The 23,164-nt window shown below is 44.7% G+C and overlaps 2 protein-coding genes across 3 annotated transcripts in view; both read left to right on the forward strand.

The window, feature by feature from the left end:
* The window catches only part of c11.1 (maestro heat like repeat family protein c11.1), a 235,084-nt gene that overhangs the window by 40,129 nt on the left and 171,791 nt on the right, over window positions 1-23,164 (forward strand). For both annotated transcript variants that reach the window (XM_037428500.2, XM_075878112.1), the window contains exons 9-10: window positions 10,209-10,301; window positions 14,622-14,700. In XM_037428500.2, the coding sequence (XP_037284397.2) occupies window positions 10,209-10,301; window positions 14,622-14,700 (172 nt within the window). The remainder of the gene's footprint in view (window positions 1-10,208; window positions 10,302-14,621; window positions 14,701-23,164) is intronic.
* On the forward strand, window positions 17,751-18,868 carry LOC142775852 (uncharacterized). Its single transcript, XM_075878117.1, has one exon. The coding sequence runs from the start codon at window positions 17,853-17,855 to the stop codon at window positions 18,738-18,740; it is 888 nt and encodes a 295-aa protein (XP_075734232.1). The 5' UTR covers window positions 17,751-17,852; the 3' UTR covers window positions 18,741-18,868.

Consider the following 23,164-nt stretch of genomic DNA (forward strand, 5'->3'; position numbering starts at 1 on the left):
CCACTGTCACACAGTAAGAAGAAACCCTTTATTTATGAGCGTGCATACTGCAGTGAGCTGTTACAGTGATCAAATTCCTCGCCATTTTGTGGAATTATCAGTTCACGATCACTTCACCACGGTGGCACCTTATGAACACCGACTGATTTTCGCGTGCAGCTTTTCTTTTTTTTTTTTTCATTTTGCCTCTCGAGGCTGGTTGATACCCTTCACGAAAAAAAGAAGTCGTGACAGCACGTAAATTACCACTCTCTTTGACACGAGATGTGGTGCGATCGAGCTCGTATAAATTGAAGATAAACAAAGCTTGAGTAAGCATTCCAGCGAAGCTGCACTCACTGTAGTGTTGCCACTTCGGGTTCGTAGTCAGCAGGAAGGTCCATCAACGAACCTGAATCAGTGGCCTCACCGTCAACACAGGGTGCTTCAGTTTTCTTGGAAATGGTAGATTCGACCGCCGAGTTCTTCCGCTTTCTCGGAGGTCTTGCATGCGGCGCTTTCTTCGATAAGTAGCTTGGAGCATTAGGCAGTAACATCGGCACAGCGTCCGGCGTTAGCTCTGGGCTCCTACATGGTACGCGAACTTCTTTGCCGTTTATAACATGCACGTAGTCTCCGAGAACACATGAAGGCTCAAAGTGTAGCTCACATACAGAGCAGCTTTCGTTCAAGGTCCCATCGTTTCGATGTAAACTCTGTTCCCAAACCTTCCTCCATGCTTCGTCTTTGGGTGCAGTGAAAAGTGATGGCTGCTCACCTTTTTTCCAATGGTATACCCTGTTTTGCACCTAGGTGCAAAGCAGTGTCGTTGCCACCGATTACTCGGCATTGGCTCAATGTCGCGTGGCCAGCAAAAACATTGCCAGAAAAACTTTCGTTAAGCGGCGCGAACACAAGCAACAGGTCACTGAACAGCACCCGAGAAGGCAGAGTGGTGCAGAGCTGACAATCCTGCCAGCCTATGCTACGCCGCCTTGAAAACGGGTTTTTGTCCACGTGCACCTCTTCATGCGATGCATGGCGAGAGAGGGGGGCTGAACACACTACCCAATATTCTAGTACACTACAATGGCTGTGCGAGCCGAGTCTGCGAGTCAATTGTGCGTTAAGCCTGTTTGTGCGGCTAAGTGCGGTGGATCACGGTGTTATTTCAGCCCGATGGAAAGGAAGCGGCCGCACCATGCACTCTCGCTTGAAAAAAAGCTGTGAATTCTTCAGGAGCTCGATCGAAGCAGCTTGCCCAAGACAGACATGGCGCAAAATACATCCCGAAATCGACGCTGTTGCGGACCTGGAAAGACAGAAGATATTGAAAGCACTAACGGACCTTTACATCTAAACGGATGCAGATGCGGACTATGCCTTGATCGAAGTGGCCTGCCCAAGACGGAGGTGGCAAAAAAATATAACATCCCGAAATTGACGCTGTCGCGGATCTACTAAGACAGAGAAAAGATTGAAGGCGCTGTAAATAACGGGACCTTTACGTCTAAACGAATACGGATGCGGACGACGCCTTATGAACAACTAGAAAAAGTTCTTTTTCTGTGGTTCAAGCGTGCACAGAGTTCAAATTTGCTCATAAGCGGACCAATTCTTGAGCAGAAAGCTCGAGAGATCGCCATGCAAATGGGTGTTAAAAACTTTGTCCTAAGCGGCGGATGGCTCAGCCGCTTCAAAACACGCCATGGCCTAGTCTTCAAAGCAATCTGAGGTGAGAGTAGTGCAGTCAACAGGGGCATTTGCACTGACTGGCAACAGGGGCGGCTTAAGGAAATTTTGATAAGCTTTGAGCCACGAGATGTCTTCACGGTCGACGAGATGGGTCTTTTTTATAAGGCCGTTCCATCAAGACTCTCGCCTTCAAAGGCGAAGTCTGTAGTGGAGGAAAACGCAGTAAAGATCGCATCACTGTGCTGGTGGGTACAAACATGGCAGGAGATCAGAAATTGAAGCTGTTGGTAATAAGAAAATCAAGGCACCCATGTTGTTTCAAAGGCGTTCAACACCTTCCGCTGCGTACCATGGGAACGGAAGAGCGTGGATGACCATGGTCATTTTCGAAAACTGGCTTCGGGAGGAAGACGCGAGATTTACGAGGCAAGGCAGGAAGGTTGTCTTCATCGTAGATAATTGCCCAGCCCATGGTCAGGCTCAAGGACTCCAAGCCATCACTCTGGAGTTCTTGCCAGCCAATGCAACGGCAGTGATCCAGCTGATGGATCGAAGGGTTATTCAGAACATTAAAGTTCATTACCCCTGACAATTGCTCCATCAAATGCTGCTTAGAGCAGGCAGCGGGAAATACTAGAGCATAGATTCATTGGCAGCCATCAACATTTTGGCTTGTGCCTGGGAGCAAGTGAAGGCAACAACAATACACAGATGCTTTCGCCATGCTGGCTTTCAAGCGCAAGAAAGCAGTACCTGATGAAAAAGAAAACCCTGCTGATGCCGACATTGAGACAGTATTCAGTCAGGTCGTGCCCTCTGCTACTTTCACGCTGTGTGACTATGAATCAATTGATAAAATTGTTCATACCTGTCGTGAAGAGACTGTCGAGAAAATGATTGCCGAAGTGCAAGATGAGGATCAACCTTCCAGCTATGAATGTGATGACAATACTGCCAGGGCAGTGGTGCCACGAGACCGATCAGCTAAAGAGGCTGTTGAACTTTTGCAGCGCTATTTTGAGCATGAGGCTTGTCCAGAATTTCTAGCTAGTTTGTCAGGCATGCGTGCGTACCTTGTGAAAAAACAACTCAAGCTTGCCAAACAAACCACCCTTAACTCCTTTTTTTTTCCTACTCATCCTCATGAGTAAGGTGAGGTTTGTGCAATTTAAATAAAGTTTTTGATTCACTAAATAAGTGTAGTTTGCTTAAATGAAACTTCTGATAAATGGAACAGTTTTGTGGATCCCCTTCGAGTTCCGTTTAAGAGGAGTTGGCTGTACTAGTTTTAACGTTGGGATTATGGTAGAAACATGACCGACAAGCTTTCAAAAATTTTATGGGAACTAGCACTGGACCTTCCAATTGCTCACAAACTTTCCAATTGCTCAATAATAGTTTGATAGCTCTCGCTTTGTTTTATACCTGTGTCACATGGGCGCACAAAGTCTTTTAGGCAAGCGGTCTTTTACGAAGTTGAAAGACTTTTTAACAAAGAGGTGTTGCGGCGCAGGCACACGGCAGCAACGATCTCCTTTTAGTGTTTTCGTTCGAAGACGCTAGCGAAAGCGTGGCACCAGTAGTTAAAAGAATCAATGAAAATTAAACGATGTATCACGATGTACAAATTAAAGACTTGTTGCACTGCTCGTTTCTTCGAATAAATTTAAGAATAAGAGATGAAGAAACACCAATGGGAAAGTTTGTTGCACTATTTAAGGAAGCATTCCCATAACTAGCGATGTGCACAAGTCCGTCTGGCACCACTGGGCTTTTATTTACCGTATTTGTTTTTCGCTGCTCTCGACTGCTCTCGACACGTTATGGGCGACCGTACGGAAGAAAAAGTGAGGATCGCAAGCCTCGCGGCCTGCCTTCTCACTCTGGAAAGCAAGGCAGACGCTACAAAAGCCACCAAGGAGAGGATCAAGCAGCAACTGCTGTTCTGCAATACCTTGCTGTGCGCACTGGAGCTGTCGGAGAAGGCCTGCGATCGATCGATCTGGGCCTTCAGATGAAACGAGAGGTGGTTCGAGGGAACTGTACCTCACCTTGGTGAGCAGAACTTCAAGCAATCCTTTCGAGTGTACCCGTCCACCTTTCGTTTCATTGTGGAGAACTTGCGCAGTGAGCTCGAAAGACAGTACACCAGCGTGCGTGAAACCATCACTCCTGAGAAGCGAGTCGGCATTGCCCTATACAAGCTTGACCACTTGAATGACGGGCAAACACACGACTGCCACGCTTTCCTCGCTTGTGCAAAATGGTGCGGAGCGAGACCGAGCGTAACCACGTGATATTGCCGATGCGTTGTAGCTGCTTACAAGAGTAGAAAAGAAAATAACCCTTAAAAGAGTTCATTACACCTTCTAGGATATGAAATTTGTTTTTACAAAGAGTTTTGGTGACAGAAAAATAAGCATTCGCTCTATTTTTCCCACCACTCGAAAATTGCTGGCACCCACTGGTTTTGAGGCTACTCATTCGGAGCCGTAAAAGAGATCGGCGAACTCCTTTTACGAAAAAGACCGCTTCTGAAAAGGAGTTCGCTCTGTGCCGTGTGTCTGCTGTCAGGAACTCTTTTTCGGAAAAAGACCGCTTACTTAAGACTTTTAAGTGCCCGTGTGACAGGGGTATTACTGTTTAGTTGCTTGAACATGTGATCGCATTCAGCTTGACCAGATTAGATCAGTCGAGAAAATTTGCCATATAAGTGTGGTTTCTCTATTAGAATTCATGAGGCACTTCCTAGAGCATAGTTTCCGAAACAGTTGTGAGAGAGTAATGTGCTTCATGTTATCTATTTAGTAAAAATTCTATTCGGCACTTTTTTGTGTGTCTGAGTTAAAATGAATGCTTCTATGCTTACAGTTCTGTGTTAGATTCGATTTTTCCAACTATTGCGTACCTTCATATCGCCCGAAAAATCACAGTTAAAGGGGTGGTGGCATCAAATTTGTGGCTTGAGCGTTCTTTGTTGCAAATGTTTTTAATTGCTTTATAAAGCATGATACATGCCTCGATTCATGTATTATTACTAAATAATTTGATGTTGCTTTATTTCTATAAACTAACATTTGGTTTCATTTTTCGGGTGCCGAGTTGGACAGTGACATCACGGTGGGTAAGCATGAACACATAAGCCCACAAAGCTGTGATGCACGCAGTACTGCAGTCTGCTCTCGCACACACATGCAAGCAACCGTTCAGATGCCTTCAAAGTGAAATTCTCTAATAGAGGATATTAGAATGTACGGAATTCCGGTATAAACAGAGATCTTAGTGGAGCACTGGGTAACTGGACGATGGTATCGACACCTTGTGACGCTTCATGCAACTGCTAGTATAGGTGCATTTCTTTGTTTTACTGAGTGTTGACAGTGAAAAAAATGTTTAAAAAGGCAACACATTCAGAATTATGTTGCTGCCGTCAATTCACATCTACAAAGAAGTAGAATACGTTAGATTTTCGCAACAACAATTTTATGCTTGTCTGGCTCATCTTAGCGCTGCCAGGTGGCTCCACCTGTCTGGCCTTTCATGTTTATGGCTACGGTAGTCAGGTATGATGAAGCAAAGAAGTGTGCAAACAAACTAAAAATGTCTAAAGTTGCATTCACAGGTTCACGCGACGATGAGAAGCACTGCAAAGCACAAGCAAGTTTGACCATGTCGACAATATGCTAAGAAGAAATGAATGTACCATATTTGTATGATTGTAGGGGACCCATTTTGTCTTAATTTGAAATTTGAAGTTGGGGGGGAGGGGGTTGACCTAGAATTGAAAACTAGTTTCGGTTGTAAAGTTTTTCTGACGATCCCAGAGTACTCTCGTAAACTACCTTTTTGCACGGCTTTCAAGCACTGCTGTGAATCAACCTCAGCCCGTCCTAATTTGTTTGTTTTTTTCGTAGTAATTGTGTGTGCGTGTGTGTGTGTGTGTGTGTGTGTGTATATATATATATATATATATATATGTGTGTATATATATAAATGCTCGTGCTCTTTTTTCGCCGTGCGATTTCAGAGGGGCCGGCCTACATTCGAGGCTACTCACAATCGTGTAAATATGGTAGGTTTGCAATGTAGCCTAGCTGTGGGTGACACTCATTGCACATCACTTTATTTGGTGTGACATTACTAAATCATTCATTACAGTTCCTGCACGTTGACTGTGTCAGTCACACTAGCGATTAGACTCGATTGCCAGAATGAGTATTCATACAACCAGTGGAAGCAAATTAAAATTTATTTGAACAGTTGCTGTGTCTAGCAATGCATTCTAAATGTCCTTGCATACAGAGAAATCCTACAGCAGGCTTTTTATAGCCTTAAAATTTGGTGGCGCCATTACTATAAAAGAAAAAGTACACTATTTCTAGCCTCCAAAAGCTTAAGTTGCCACAGCCATGTATGAAATAGGTTTGTAAGCCTGCCTGTAGTTTTTACCGTATAAACCGGACTATAGGTCGAGTGGAAATATAGGTCGACCCTCCAAGTTCAGGTTACCGAAAAAGAAAAAAAGGAAAACAACCCAAAACTGCCGAACCACATTTATTTGCGAATTGGGCGCACTGCGCCCCGATCGTCGGTCCTCCCCTCAACCACCATCGCAACTGCTTCTATTCGTCCGACGAAGCACCACTGTCTTCTGAAGACGAGAGTTTGTCGCTGTGCGCCTCCCACAGTGCGTCGTCTTCAGTGCCATCCAGCGAGTTGCTGATGCAACATTTCTTGAAAGCTGTTTCCACCATAGAATCTGGCAAGGAACGCCAGGCGGAAAGCTCCTAGCCACAAACAGTCGCAAGTGGAGGCCTCTGTAGGCGGGAACGTCGGTGTCTTGGGGTTGTCGCCGGTCATCCACTCTTGGTATTCCAGCCGCATTCGGTCCTTGAACGGCTTGTTTAGCACAACATCGAGCGGCTGGAGGGTGGATGTCATGCCACCTGGTATCACAGCGACGTCCGTTTTCCCGTCGCTGAGTACGCGTTTCACTGCGTCGGTTAAGTGGCCACGTAATGCATCCAACACCAGCATGCTGCGAAGAAGCAGCAGTGCACCTGGCCGACAGTTCCACACGACTCGTATCTATTCGAGCATCATAGCCTCGTCCATGTATCCCTTTTTGTTGACGCGAGCGACAAAACCGGGCGGGAACACTTCCTTCGGCATTGTCTTGCATTTGAAAATGGCGAAGGGCGGCAGCTTTCTACCATCTGCCATGCATGCCAGCATGACGGTGAAGCGTTAGTGCTCGTTAGCAGTGGACAACAGCTTGACATCCTTGGCGCCGCGCTGCGTGATTGTGGTCGACGAAGGCATGTCAAACCACACTGGGGTCTCATCGGCATTGCCAATCTGCCCCATCATGTAGTCATTCTGCTCCTGAAGCCCGTTCACGAAGCGCTGAAAGTTTATGAGCTTGTCCTCGAACTCCCCCGGCAACTTTTGACAGATGGATGTGCGCCGCCGGAGAGAAAGTCCCTTTGCGTTGCATAAATCGATGCACCCAAGAGTTTGGTGCACGAAACTCTTTTCTCGTGAGCCCAGCTTCTCGAGCGAGTTCCACGGCTTTCTTGTGTATGGTATCCACGGTCACTGGTAGCGAGCACGCACGAACTTCCCGCACAAAATTCCTTAGCGTATCCTCCAGCTGCGAATGAACCGCACTTCGCCCACGAAAAGAAATTTTCCGAGGATTGCACATCTGCAGCTTCCCTTTCTGCACCCTCCAATAGCGCATGCTTTTTTCTGATACACCAAAGCGGCACTGAGGAGCCATATTCCCATTTGCTTCCGTGAACTCTACAACCTATAGTTGAAACGCAGCTGAGTACTGCCTTCTCGTACCGCTACTCATATTCAGTGAACGAAAAAAAGACCTCTAAAAATGAAACGCAATGTCAAGCGGAGCAAGAATTTAGAACAGATCGAAGGCAAATCACGAACGAACACAAAAAAAACAGAGAGAGAGAAAAAAACTTCCTATTGGATTTGAACGCGAATATGGGCGTGTCCAGCTTCTCATGCACATGCGAGCCACATGTTGCCAGACAGCAGTGCACTGTCAGCTAGACACTGCTATATAAGATGAGGGGAGACTTTAGCTTGTTGTTTTATTAAAAATATCTCGACTTATATTCCGGTTTCTACGGTAGTTATTCCGGTTTCTACAGTAGTCATCTTGGTTCTTGTACTTTGGCAATGGACTGCAGGTGGGCTGTTTCTTGGGCTAGTTCGAATATCCCACTGTATTTTTCGGTGGAATAAAGATGTAAAAGTTACCAACTAGCCCATCAGTCTGTCCTTTTGGAATTTTTCAGTCGTTTCATAGCTCTGTAGATATGGGCGCTACTGTCACATCTATGCTGCCACAAACTATTTACAGGTTCAATTAACCGAAATCTGTTGGCTTTGTCACGATGGAGTGAATGGAATATTCGAAAGGAAGCTTCATTTTCCCGCATTACAACCAGATTGCACCAGTGTGACATGCTTTTGCTTTTTTTCCCTCCAAGCACAGTTAAGCGAAGTGACAGTGTTTCAAGCTAGAAAAGGAAATCAATTTTTAAATGTAGCAGGTTGAGTAGCACGTCTCAAAAGTCTACGCCACTTGTCATCTTTAGGAAATGTATTCGATAGTGTGTTGCGACAGACAATCCTGTTACGACAGCTTTCAGTGCAGCAGTAGCTAGGCACTTCCTTCTGCCACAACGAACACTTCAAAACCGAAGATTGAGCATGGTCAAGCTATATTTAGTGTCATACAAAGATCAAAATTTCCCAGACTTTTCAGATGTATCACAATTGCGAGTAGCTTGTTCGAGAACCCTGCTTCGTTTAGGCAGCCCTACGCACTGCGTGTAAGGATTCTGGCCGAAGAAACAGGTGTGCCTCTTGAACACAGTTTGATGGCTTCTGCAACATATCTGTCACCGTGGCAGTGGCAGCTTATAGACTGTGATGTCTCTTTTGTTGATGTCACAAAGCACGCTCCACTTGCACACATACATACACACTTCCTAGAACTACAACATAAATACACATGCCCTGAGTTCTTTACCGATGCGTCAAAGTCAAACACTTCTGTGTCATATGCTGCGGTAGGCCAATCCTTTTCCGAGGCCAGCGTTCTTAATCTTGATGCAAGCATTTTCACAGGAGAAGCTTATGCAATACTGGCGGTCGTAAAACACATTAAACAGATAAAATTACAGAAGGCGGTAATATACACAGATTCCCTAAGCGTGGTCAAAGCACTGAAAACTCCTAAAAAATGCAAGAATCCCGTGCTGGTGTCACTTTACTCACTTCTGTGCACACTCTACACATCAAAACAGCATGTCGTTGTCTGCTGGGTTCCAGGGCACCGTGAAATACAAGGGAACGTTTTGGCCGACAATCTGGCTGCTTGCGCCAATGTCACTACTGTCTATGCATCAACACCAGTCCCTGCACTTGACTTAAAACCTTTTATAAAACGAAAGCTTAGGGGGTATTGGCAGAGCATGTGGGATAAACACACAGATAATAAACTCCATGCTATTAAGCCGCAACTAGGTTATTGGCCGCGACTATCAAAATCACGACACACAGAACTAATACTAACAAGGCTTAGAACAGGACATACACATTCTACACATTCATTTCTTCTGTCTACCGGTGATCCACCATATTGTGAGAGATGTGGAGAGCCCCTTACGGTTCTCCACATTTTCCTCCAGTGCAATGAGCTAGATGCTCTAAGAAAAATGCACTTTTTACTGCCCTACCGACAGCAGCTCCCTCTACACCCTGGGATGCTCATCGGTAGGGATTCGCTTTTTAAACTGCAAACACTTTTCACATTTTTAAAAGATGTGCAAAGCTTTCACCTGATATTTCGAGGTCATCCGTAGCACGACCTCTATAGAGTGGTCGTGGCTGCGGTGACTACATCTTCATCATGGTTTTATTATCATGACATTTTGCCATCTGCTATCACTACACATATGTCACGCCACTGTCATGATTTTATTACTTTCATGTTTTAACCCGCGTTAGAGTGAGGAATTTTAAGGCCCCTTTACAGCCACGCACCATATCATTGTTCATATTTGTAGTCAATTGAAATGGCGCTCTTTGGCCATCAATTGGCCCTTGCGCCACTAAAAAAAAAAACTACTCATCACAATTGCGAGTAGCTACTCATCACAATTGCGAGTACCACCAATAGCAATGAACGGGCACAGCGGCCTGTGTGGTTGCGTGCACGGGCGGTGTCATGATGTATTGCAGTTGCTACCGACGGTGAGGCAGTACTCACAACCAAAATTTGCTGAAAAAAAATATATTTTTCGCTTTTTTTTTTCATGTCACTTTATTATATTGCTTTTTTTTAGCAGTTACTCTTGTTCTGCTACAAAACACCGCCCGCAAAGCTATCGTTTCATATCATTTTAAGGTCTAGAAAGGAAATGTGTTGTCTTGAATTATTTAGCTCTGTATAAGTGACATTAGCGTTTTTCTGCATCTTTACCTTTACTTTTGTCTAGGGGTTGTGTCTGGTTTTGGAAGCAGCAACTGAGTACAAATGCCTTGTGCTGGAACAGCACGTGGATGTCTTGAACAACTCACTCTTCGTACAGGTGATTACTTATTGCTCTTGGATTTTATATTGTGGTCTGTGTGTAAAGCTGATCGTTCTTGCAGTTTATTTTATGAGGCACCCAGGGAGGGGGGGGGGAAATAAGACTGACTTGTATTGTTGCCTATTCACAGCCCAAATTCTAATGAAGCAGATCTTGGAACAGAAGCTACATTAGCTGCTCTGTTTTTTACAGAGCTTTCGAGTGTCACTTTTCTGATGAAAATGCATTTCACCGTATTAATGCACTTTCCTCACCACTTCCGTATGCCATGAGCTGTTGTACAGTACTGGTTGCCTTGGATGTTCCAATGCATGTGATGAGTACTGCCAGATTATTACTTTTAAACTCAGTGAAGGTTGCTTTGGCAAGAAACTCACACTAGCTCAAAATGCATGTGTATTTTCGCTTACTAAATAATAGTATTTCTTTGTAATGAGTGTGCCAGCTTTCTGCGTAACTGTTACAAGATACTGTGCATCTAAAGTGACCATCAGAGAAATGAAGCGGGGCAGTGTCAGCAACTGTGTTGCTGACATGCTCATTAAAGGCTAAAATAAATAGCCTTTCACGATGAACGCGTAACTTGCATTTGTGCTGGAACTGTACAAAACTACGTAAAATTATGGGGCATGGTTTGCCTTGCAAAATAACACACATGTGGCATCCTCACTGCTTGTTTTGTAATGGTAAGATTAGAGTATGATCATTATGCAAGTAAATAGAAGAAGCTACTCACTTTCTTCTTTTTGTTGCATTGCTTTCCTTGAATAATTTTACTTATTCAACAAAATTTATTTCTTTCAAGCTCTTGCTCTCTTTTCTGTGTTCTTGCTTACTTTTTTTCATGTGACTAGTTGTGGTTTTCCATGAAATTCTGCTAATTCTTACTTTATTTCTCCTAATCACGAAAGAACATATTGATCAACTAATTGTGATGATTACATAAGATGTGTATTTATGAAGTATTCATTTAGTGTACACAGTTATCATCAAGCACACCTTTTTCATAAAAAAAAAATGCTGAAAAAACATTCCAGCAATAAAAAAATGGACGGCAGACATTTCAACCAATATTTCTAGTTTTGTGGTGTATGAAGTTGACAAATCGAGTGCTAAGTCATCCTCTTTTTGAATGAAGGTTAGCTCAAATAATAGGCTGGCTGTCAGTTTCTATCCCCCAAAAGTAGATTTTCCTAGAGAGCAGCCATTGGCCAGTAGAAGTAGGCAGGTTATTTGATTAAGGAATGCTTCGGTTTGGTCAGTTTAATATGGCGTACTAGAAATTTATGAGCACAAAAGATTTCAACAAAGCCGATGACCTGTGTGTTCATGTTTTTTTTTATGTCATCTTTTCTGTTGGGCTTGCATGATGTTCCGATAAGTTGGCTTCTTCCTACTGTTACCATGTGTGTTTAGGGGAGATGCTACTAGAGACATCCAAGTCTTTTTTTTTTTTTTTTCAAAATTTTTTTATTTTGGATTTTTACTTGCTTTCAGAAATTTAGTTTTTCTACTTTCATGACAAAAAGATGAAGGTTGTGGTTAAACTCGAAGTTGGTTAAAACCACATTTAAGGAGCACGAAATGGCTATTGAAAAACCAAAAAAAAAGCTTATTGTCTAGAGTCATCTGGGAATTGTCACCTGGCTGCTTGCTATCTCATTTCGCATGAGGAGCTAACCAAAGCCACCTGCTCAAAAAACTGTGGTTCTCAAGCTCTTATGATGGAAGAAATAATTTTAAGAAGCATATCTCTGCCACTTAAATGAGCTTTGATTTCTACGATTAAAATGCCTTTCTCTTTATATGCAACTTTGGGCAACTTCTTGAGCTTTAACATCATGTTTTTGGTACTCCTGATGGCCATATTAAGGTGAAATATTTTCTACATAATCTTTAACATGTGAAGAGTGCAATCATCTTATTTAAAACATGATATCACTTGTATAAATATTATGAATTAAAGTAAGCAATTAGCACGGGCTGGGTATTTTAAGACTTCTCATATTACAATATTTTTTTTTTCATTAAAATGTCTTATACACATTTTTTTGTTAGATATTTGTATTCTACAGTTAATGTGGAGCAATATGAGCCTATAATGACTCATGATTTTAAGGGGAGATGCTACTCGAAGACACTTTTTTTTAATATTCACCCTAGAGCAATGAAATTTGAGCTGTTTATGGAACTTTTTATGCTGATTTCAAATGTATAATTAGTTTTCTTGCAAATCGCATACCTTTAGCTCTACAACATGACAAAGTGAAAACGTTAATCCTTTTGCCTCCCTTCTTTTCATCCCTAAACTTCCGTAAATTTTTACCATTCGTAGTTCATAATGTTTCAAATAAAGTGTAGAATGCAAATAACTAATTAGGAAGCACATACAAAATATGTAATAGGCGTGAAAAATAATCGATGTAAAAAGTTCATATTTCACCTACCCTAGTAAGGTTTACATACAATTTTTGTACTGTACAATAAAATATTGGAATTCAAACTAGATAATTGTATTTTTCATACTTTGGAAAAAATTTGGGCAAAATTTCATGCATATTCGAGTATTAAGTTTCTGAAAAAGAAGAGGCACATTGAAAAAAATGGCAAAATTTGTATTTTGAGAAAAACGAGTTTTAAAGTTAAAATTGAGTTTTTATTTATGATAGATATAAATAAATCTGATGAAATTTGCACACCAAAAAGAACAATCCTTCTTGTAGTGGTCACTGCCGCTAAAGTATGCCAGCACCATGAGTTGGTCCCTCTCGGCTTTTTTAAGCCGACTCCTCATAGACATTTTGCTCACAGACAGGGCCGTGAAACGCTTGCCAAACTACCGCTCCATCTGGAAGAGCCTTGTGCCAACTGCAAGCTAGGAAGAAGTTTGACAGGACTGCGAAATTCAAACTAAGTCCAGTGTCATGCCATTTTGTGGCCATGTTTGCGCCACATACCGTCGTACATAATGGCAATATCATCCCCGCTAAGTTCCCTCACTGGGAGCTCTTTCGACCTCGCAAGATTGGCGCTGAGGTCATCCATTGCCGCATCATGAACTTTCCGGCTGACAGGTGTGAATGACTTTTGATGCATTGGCCTTTGCATGCCAACAACTGCCAGAAACAGACCAGCTGCTCGTAGCCTATTCTTACAGAGCGCGCCGCACAACGGCTTTCACTTGCGAGCAATGGCTTTTTTTCATTCATAACGGAGATAATTACACTAGAAAAGCATTGTTCAGCTGCACTGCTCGACAAGACATGGACGTCGCGAATAGGCTTCACAGCACATACAAGCGCGCAGTGGCCAATGGCAGTCCCAGATCTGTACCACGTGATAAGCCACTCGCGGCGCTCGAAAAAGGCGCAAAAGCGTGCTTTTTATTATTTCTTGTGCTGCATCAGCCAGGGAAACTGTTGTTATTTGAAGAGTGAGGCTCTGCTCATGCGATCAACAATGGCGAGCGGCGGAGCATTATAGGCGGCAAGGTGCTCGAAGACTGTACACTTTGGACCTTTTAATAGGCACCTTGTGCTCTTTAGATGCAATTTTAGAGCATTTCCAGTCAAGTCTCGACCTGCATTTTTTTTTTTCATAGCAGTCGAGGTACTAATCTTATCAAAACAGGCGAAAATAAAAAAATAGGTGATTTTGAAAAAAAACTTGTGTTTTTCGTTTTTCGACCTGCATCTCTCCTTAAGAGTTTAGTGGCAGACAAAATATGTCCAAAAAAAAGTAGATGTTGCACATTTTCATGGTACAAAATAAAAACTAAGCAACTTGTACTATAACACTGATTACATATTTCAAATTAGCATAAAGGCCAATGTAAACAACAAAAATTTTATTGCCTTAGGCTACAGATCACCCCTCAATTGACACTGTTAACAGGCTGTTCTCGAAAATTTCCACATTCTAAGTTTTGCACTTTCAAATGAATCAAACTATTGTCCACTTGCACTTAGCTTTGCTTTCACCTAGTAAAAATGAAATGCAATCCTGTAGCCAGAACTCCGCCTGCCCCTTTGGCATGGAGGATGTTGAGTAGGGATAGGAAAGTTGAATTGTGTTCTCAATATCTCCACTCATTTTAGCAAACTTTAGCAGTATCAAATTGACAAGATTAGCTCAGTCAAATCACTGAAGCTTAGAGATTTTATAAAGTGTTTTAAAAAGCCAGGCAATGTTTTACATTTAGATGTGGGCTATTCATATCTGTATGTTTTAGTGCATCGTAATACTTGTGTTAACAAAGCACAAGAGCTGTTTATAAAGCACAAAAAAGAAAAGGACTGTTTTTATGTGTATATGCAGGTTTGCAACCCGCCGGACTACACGGAACCTGCAAGTGTCAGAAACCACAACGAAAGCCTACGCTGTTTTACTGTTTTAGGTATAGTATTTCGATATTTGTTCATGACTTTGGATGGATTGGGAACTTTGCTTGCAGGCTAATTTTCAGCAAAAGCTGTTACGAGATGAGGGTGCTGTAGTTGTCTGCTGCCACCCCTGTAACCACTGTGGTCTGTAACCACTGTCGCACGAAATAAGAAAAAGAAACCTAGTACCAAAGACATAGTGGGGCTCAACCCCAGATCTGCTGCGTTCCAGCTCAGTATTCTACCACTAAGCCACGCTGGTCCTTGAGACTTGTTCTTAAACTTGCCTTAGGGAGGCTTGATGTCGGCAAAGGAATCGTGTTAATATGAGTAATAAAGCGTTTTAGAACAGTAAAAAAACAACCAGGCGTCACACAATGCGAATAGCGTAACGAGGACAGTGATAAAATCCCGTAGATATCCTGCCAAGGACGGCGGCATAACTGCGCACTAAACGTTCTTTGCATTAACCACCGGCCGCCGCCAACAAAGGAGGAAACTCAGTGCCACAGGAAATATTGCCTGAAGTGCCCACAGCAAAGCCATTTCGTTATTTTTACCAAAGTACAGAAAAGCTTCTGACTCTCGCACAACCGCCTGATAGCACGTGGTGACGACACCGATGAGTATTTGGAAACTACAGCGGGATCCGACATACGCAGCGTGCTACAGCGACAGAACGGACAAAATCGGCTGTCCGCAATACAGTTTTTTTGTGGTCTGCTTTTTAGCGAAAACCAATGGAGTTTTTTTTACGTGGTACATCGCAGAGAGCCAAATCATTTACATCATAGCTGGTTGCGTGCAGAGCTTCGCTCACTCTGCGCACACCGTGACTGCCGATCTGCTTGCTGTAAAGTACACCCTTGCCGCTTCAGGCCATGCACAGATTCGGCGAGTATCCTGCTGGGTTGACGCGGTGACAAAGAGCTTTCCGCAAGCAATGCGCTCTCCGCAATGATCTAGCAGTGCTGGCAGCGGACGGAGGTGAATTTTGACTGCTGCTAAATAAAAGCATCCAGCATGGTAACTACAGTGCTACGCTCGATGTAGAGTGCACGTTTTGGCATAACACAGCAAAGTTTCTCGGTGACCGCAACCCGCAACGCTAAACTCCACAACAGCGAGCTTCTTGCATTTCTGTAAAGTGGAGTGCACTTAACAGGGTCCCGCAAAATGAACCAGCACCGATCAGTGGCCCAGCGCGTAAAGTGACCCTAAGCCACACTCGTAGGGTCACTTTAGCCGGAGATGCTTACTGTGATAAGGCTTTTCGCCGGCGATAAGTCATACCGGCACACTTTTCGGTAGTTGCCACCTCACCTTCGTTTTTTTTTTTTCACTCATCACTCGCACTGTCATCGCCACATTCATGTGCAAGTTGGAATAACCTTTTGGCTGATCTCCGCACTATCAACATGACGAGGAAACGTTCACGGCGAATCGTGGTGTCTGCAAGTTCAGCGGCGCAGTAAAATTTTGTGGCATAAAATGTTATTGCGGTACACAGTTAGTATGCTCTAACTGGTAGGCATAAGCTTAACACTACCGCTTAAGCGGTCCGCGAATACATTCTCTTTAGACTCGGTCAGGGATTCGTTGCAACTATGTTTTAACCGTTAGTATGCTTAAAGCGGGTACGCACTGATGAGGTTTGACTGTAGGTCATCCAATGCTTCAACCCATTACAAAAGCTTGTTCTTGATCACCTATTAAATGTGGTGCATACCCACTTCAGGCGCAATTTCTGGTCGCCGTCAGCCACTGCATGAACAATTGACACAAAATATCTTGCAAGTGTTTAGCGGATACCATGCTTATCAGAAGAATGACAAAAGATAGCATAGAAAATGTCGACCTACTGCCCAGAAATTATTATTAATAATAATGCAGTAGTGGGTACCAAGCAAGAATGCTTGTTCAGAAATGGCTCTGAAAAGCCGCTTTTCTAGCTTTTGGTGTGACTGTGCTGTGCCTTCCATGCAGGACTGGCGTTTTTTTAAGTAGTCGTTTTTTATATCAAAATGCCTTCAACGTAACGATTGACATTGGTATCACATTTGATTTAATGGATGCAATTTTCGATCCTCTAATCTGCTTTTGTATTCAATCATGAATGGTTAGCTTTATTTGATCCTTCCTTAGTGGAAGGTGTTAAAACAAGAGGGATCTAAAGATGTTGAAACAAGAGAGATTTAGAGCAGCACGCTTTTTAAAAAAATAACAAAAATCCCACAATTCATTGGGATCTTGCCAACATTATGTTGCTTAGACTGTGTTTCACAGTAAATGAAAGAGAAATAATGAATTATAGTATGCATGCTCAAACAGTGACACATTAGACCACCTTCGTAAATTAACAAGAATAGCAGAACTGTTTTGTATTATTCATAAGGACCACAGATGTGCATGTTGTGAAGATCTGCTTGATGATCAGTAGAGAAAGCAATGCTCATTTGGGAGCCACTGTCTTCAGAATTTGAGTGTGCATCCTACACCTTTCACCTGCAGGGTAGCTGTTCAGAAAATGTAACCAATTAGTGGCATAGTGCATTTTACCTTATTGAGACGTTTGTACAAGATTGAAGAATTATAACTTATGAATACAATTAAACCTGCTTATAATGCACCTCCATATAATGAGTTCCTCGATATAAGAAAGTTTTTCTATTCCCCACTGCTGCTCTATAGAGGCACATGTATTTGCGACCGCTATGTAACAAAGTAACAGCGGGAGACAACTTTGATATAATGAATTTTTCTCACGGACAATCTAGGAATTTTGCTCCATAATGTGCACGGCCTTGTTGCACGAAACTGAACTCGAAAGATGGCGCCAGTCCACGACCACTGCGTGAGCTGAGCCGGCCAGAGCTGTACTGTGACACCAAAGTGAACCCCCTCTGGCAAGCGTGAGTGTTCAGCTGTGCGCGAGTGCCGAGAGCAGGCAGAAGAGGGACGGCTGTGCAACTGGAGAGACGCCATATTCCTGCCTCTCCAGCAGTTTTCTTTACTTTACCCTAACTAAACGTTGTTTTGTTAAAGTAACCGTTGTCTCTTTGCCAGTCTTTTCCCTCCCATCTGCTGAATCATCATCATCATTTTGGCTTCAAACAATTCAGAAGTGGGATCGCGTACGCCCAGAAGTCATCTATCGAGCCCAACCATGCCCGTCACTCGCAACGGAAGATCTTCAACGGCTTCGACAAGCGAAGAAGATAACAGATGGCAGAGCACCAATAGCGGGGAAGTCAGCACCAGCCGAGGCGTGCCGGACAGTGCGTCGATCGGCGGCATCACTGTGACACTCGGACCAGCGTTCCACATGGCAGCAGTCTTTCAAGCCACCGTACAAGCAGCAGTGAGGGAAGCTATCAACGGGATCGCGTATCTCCAGTCGCAACAGACAGCAGCCATGCCTGTAATCGGGGCTGGGGAGAGATCGCGCCTGGTCCCTTTGTTCGATCCAACTTCATCGAACTCGCCAACCATCGACGCATGGATTCGACGTGTGGACGACCTAGCGAAAGTCTACCATCAGACAGACAGAGTAACATCTTGCCACGCACTCCCAAAGTTACATGGACCAGCCAAAATGTGGTACGACTCCCTCCTGTCTGTTAACAAAAACTGGCCCGAGTGGAAGGTGGAGCTCGAACGTGCCTTCCCTACGACAGCAGGAATGCAGAGGCTTCACCAGGAAATGGAGGACCAAATTCACAAGATAGGTGAGTCTATCGAGTACTACCATTATGACCTATTGGCGAAAGCATGTCGTTGTAACCTCAGCGAGAAAGCTTGCATCGAATATTTGATCAGCGGCCTAAACAGTCAGGATACCATCCGAGCCATCAGCACCTGCATGTACAACTCTACGGAGGAGCTTCTGCATTGCCTCAAGCATCTCGAAGAGTGTGTCGGAACTGTTGGCTCCCGGGACTTAAAATTTTCGAAGGCGAGTGGCTTCCAAAATCTTGCGGGCCACGGCAACAAGGAAAACCGAGCTGCGGAAACGACCTTGAAGGAAGACAAAACAAAACCGACAAAACTCTGAACTGAGGAGGGAGACCGAACCGTCCAGATCAAGGAGGAAACACCCCCCTTCTGAAAAAGGAGGGACTCAGTGTTTCAACTGCAACAAGTATTATCACATCTCTTTCAACTGCCCGAGTCCGCAGCAGAGGGCGAGATGCAGCACTTGCAACCGAAGTAGACATGAGGCCCAGAACTGCCGGGAAAGGAAGAGCGGGCCCTACCTCTTTCAAAGCGTCGTGGATTTGGACATCCGGGCAGCGAACGCGGCAAACGAAAAGTATTCATGCTGGCTAAGGTTAACGGGAACGAAGTGAGAGCTTACGTTGACCTTGGCAGTCAGTGTGCCACTATTCGGTGTGAGGATGCAGATCGAGTCGGGATCAAATATACGGTGATGGAGAAGCCGCTGACTATCGGGGGCTACGGGTCAGGGCATGTGATGCAGTGTGGTGAGGCAAACCTTAACCTCACAGTTGACCAAGCAGTAGCCGACGTACCCGCGCTGATCGTGCCTAGTGAGTCACAGGCGATTCCTATTATCGTGGGGCACCCCTTCACCGAGCAATCTAGCGTTATGGCTGTTAGGCGACAGAACACTGTGCATATATTTGAAGAGGAGAAGAACGGGGACGAAAGTGACGACACATTAAAGTCCATAGAAATTCCAAATCTTTCGAGGTGCCCAGTCTGCCTTTGGGCGAAAGAGTCGACAATTGTTTCACCCAACTACATTGGATTTGTCAGGCTCTACGGTACGGGCAGCGAACCCAACGCTGATGTTTTTGTGGACGCACAACTCAGGTGCCAAGAGGGGCATGAACATCGCATACCTCGTTGCGTCGTGAACGTAGATGCGGCACACGAGATGTGCATTCCTGTAATGAACGTTTCACACCAGAAACTCCATATCAAAGCCAATGAGCGTGGGTTGTGCTAGCGGAGGTCTGCTACCTCGATGAAGAGCCGATGCAGGATGTGACATCAAGTTGCAGTGACATGCAACCATGCTCAACGGCGACCGCGAACATCAAAACAGGCCCAAGCGTAACACCGGAGTACCGCGAGAAATTCTACCAAATTATCAAGGAGTATAGAGACTGTTTCGCCAACAGCGTTTCACAAATGCAGCCGAAATGAAAATCGAAATCACCACCGAAGAACCTGTAAGGCTTCGCCCATATCGGCTTTCCTTTGCAGAGAGGGAGCATGCAAAGGTGGTCATCGAGAAGCTAAAACAAGCAAGGATTGTCGTTGACTCGAATTCTGACTATGCAAGTCCTATACTCATTGTGCGGAAGAAGTCTGGAGAGCGATGACTATGCGTCGACTACCGTACACTCAACAGAGTGACGAAAAAAGACCGGTACCTGCTGCCGTTAACTGATCATCAGCTCGACCGTCTGCGAGGAAAACGTCTTTTCACAAGCCCTCACTTTGCATCTGGCTTTTATCAGATTCTTATTGCAAAGGAGTCCCAACACAAAACCGCATTCATCACACCCGATGGACATTACAAATTTGTCCGCATGCCATTCGGTTTGGCCAATGGCCCTGCGGTATTCCAAAGAATGATCAATGCCGTTCTTGGTCCACTGTGATACACAGTGGCACTTGCATACAAAGATGACATCTTGCTCCCAACGACAACTGTCGAAGAAGGACTTTAGTCCCTGCGAATGATCTTGGAGGTCCTCCGTGCAGTGGGACTGACCCTGCGGTTAAGCAAGTGCTACTTCTTTTACGACCGAGTGGATTACTTTGGTTACGATATTTCTGCAGAAGTGGTGAGATCAGGAAGCCTCAAAATCGACTGCGTCACTGATTTCTTCAAGCCCGCTGACGTCCAGTAACTGCATCAATTTCTGGGTCTCGCTAGTTACTTCCGAAAGTTGGTTGAGGGTTACGCGACTATTGCAAGACCACTGACAAAATTGACAGCCAAGGACGAGGCCTGGGCATGGACGACACAGCACGACGCCGCATTTGTCGAACTCAAGAAACGACTTGTCGAGAGACCTGTCTTGACACATTTTTCTTTTGTAGCGAAAACTCAAGTCCATACAGACGTCAGCAAGGATGGACATGGAGCAATACTGCTGCAAGAAAAGGCGACCGAGGAGTTTCATTCTGTTGTTTACTCTAGCCGACGAACGTCTGAATACAAGGAAAGATACCACTCATACGAACTTAAAACGCTGGCGGTGTGGGCCCTGGAAAAGTTTCGGACATAATTGATCGGATTGAAGTTCACGGTGATGACCGATTGCAATGCTGTCTGAGCAACATTGAGCAAGAGGGATCTCGTGCCTCGAATCGGCATATGGTGGCTCTGTATTCAAGAGTTCACCTTCGATATCGACTATCGGAAAGGAATAAGGATGGCGCACGTTGACATGCTAAGCCGCTCACCGTATGACTCTGCCGATGAAACAGAGGTTGTCAGTGGCCTTCAGATTCTCGCCACGTGCGTTGATATTTGACGATTGCCTCATGATTGCTCAAGAGAACGATCCCGACATCCAAATAATGAAAGAGCGGTTGAGCAGAAGGCAACACTGAGCAGAAGGCAACACTTGTAAAACGAAGACCAGCGAGTTCAAAGCGAATATCAACTCAACAGTGGCAAGTTGTTTAAAAAGGTGCACGAGGGTGATTCTGCACCATGACTTTTCTGGGTGGTTCGAATGCACGCACGCTGGTGCGTGGTGAAGACTTGCCATGATGACATCGGGCACTTTGCTGTGGAGAAAACACTGTCGAAACTGAAACGTACTGGTTTCCCATTATGAAGCGCTACGTCAGACGATACATTGCTGCGTGTGTCGAATGTCTGTTTCACAAAGTTCCCGCCGGGTGGAGACCACGTAAACTGCACAGCATTGACAAAGTCGGCAAGCCCTTTCACTGCATTCATATTGATCACCTCGGTCCATTCGTGAGAAGCAAATCTGGCAATGCCGACATTCTGGTGGCTTTTGATGGCTTCACAAAGTTTGTGTTACTGCGGGCAGTTCGAAATACGTTGGCGGGACCAGCCATTTCTTCGCGATGTGGCAGGCATTTTTGGGCCCCCAACCATTGTGATCACTGATCACGGAACTGCTTTCACGAGTGCCAAATTCAAGGCGTGTGACGCCTTCACTATCGAGCACGTGAAAAACGCCACTGCAACGCCACGAGCTAATGGTCAAGTAGAGCGATACAATCGCATGATTAGCCAGTCGTGGCGAGCTTGATGAAGAACAGAGACGGCAAAGACTGCGACATGACTTTGCCTCAAGTGCTGTGGGGAATTAACAACATGCTTCATCAGGCAATGAAGACCACTCCATTTGGATTGCTGTTCAACTATCGGCCACGAAACATTAACGGTGACTGCGTTGATGACGCTCTTACTGAGGAATTGGACCGTCAGGTAAAGGCCAAGCGAACATCTGCGGTCGAGATGTCACGGGTCCCGTTAATTAGGGAGGCGATCGCCGGGCTAATTCCAAGGGCCGAAATATCGGCCCCTCGAACCGCACCACGAAAGCGTGGACAATTTAGAAGTGGTCCTTTGTGGCGCGCCAGCAGATCCCGGCTGTGGCCCAAAGAACAAGTCAGAGCCGAGAGTTGATAAACAAACAAAATTATATTCTCAATAATGGCAGATCGAAAACAATACACAAGAATGCACACTCCACAATAGTTGCATACAATATGTCACCAATCCAACAATGTACTACACAGTACAATCAGCCACACTCGAAACAACGGACATAGACAACAATACGCACTACAATGCAGTCGCATGCATTGAACAACCAAGACACTTAAAGAGTAAAGAAATAGAAAACCTATTCAGTCCAAAGTTCTTGGAACAAAAGTCTGGATGATACTCTTCCGAGAATCACTCACTCAAAGTCCAGCGTTGTTGTCGTTCCGCTGTCTCCGAAGTTTCTCTTCCAGGAAACCTCGCCGAAGTTTCTCTTCCGGGAAACCTCGCGTCTTCAATTGGCCACTCTCCAAGCTTCTAACTTCTTCGCCGGAAACCCGTCGGCTTCACACACGCAGCTGTTGCCACGCGTCTTCGCTCGATAGCGGTAAACACACACACTCTTGCCTGTAGCTCGAGTCGTCACCCATGAGGTGGAAATCATCTTCTCCTGCTTTGTCTCTACGGACAAAACCTTCGCCGACTACACGGTGGAATCCCTACGTGCTCTGGCGCTAACTTCCGTCTTCTCCTGATCTCTCATCTCGGCTGCTCTATTAAATACCTTCTGCGCGAGATTCCAGAAAGTTCTCATCATTTCGTCGGCGCGATGCGCAGCGAAGGCTGGGGGAAAGCGCGAGACGGTACGAGGGCCGTCCGCGACGGATGACTCAACCCGGCATCATCACGCCTTTTTCCTTCTAGAAATTTCGAGTGCTTGCTCGGCCGCCGATGTGGGGTGAGGAGGT

The sequence above is a fragment of the Rhipicephalus microplus genome, chromosome X, assembly GCF_043290135.1.
Source record: "Rhipicephalus microplus isolate Deutch F79 chromosome X, USDA_Rmic, whole genome shotgun sequence".
NCBI classification, from domain to species: domain Eukaryota; kingdom Metazoa; phylum Arthropoda; class Arachnida; order Ixodida; family Ixodidae; genus Rhipicephalus; species Rhipicephalus microplus.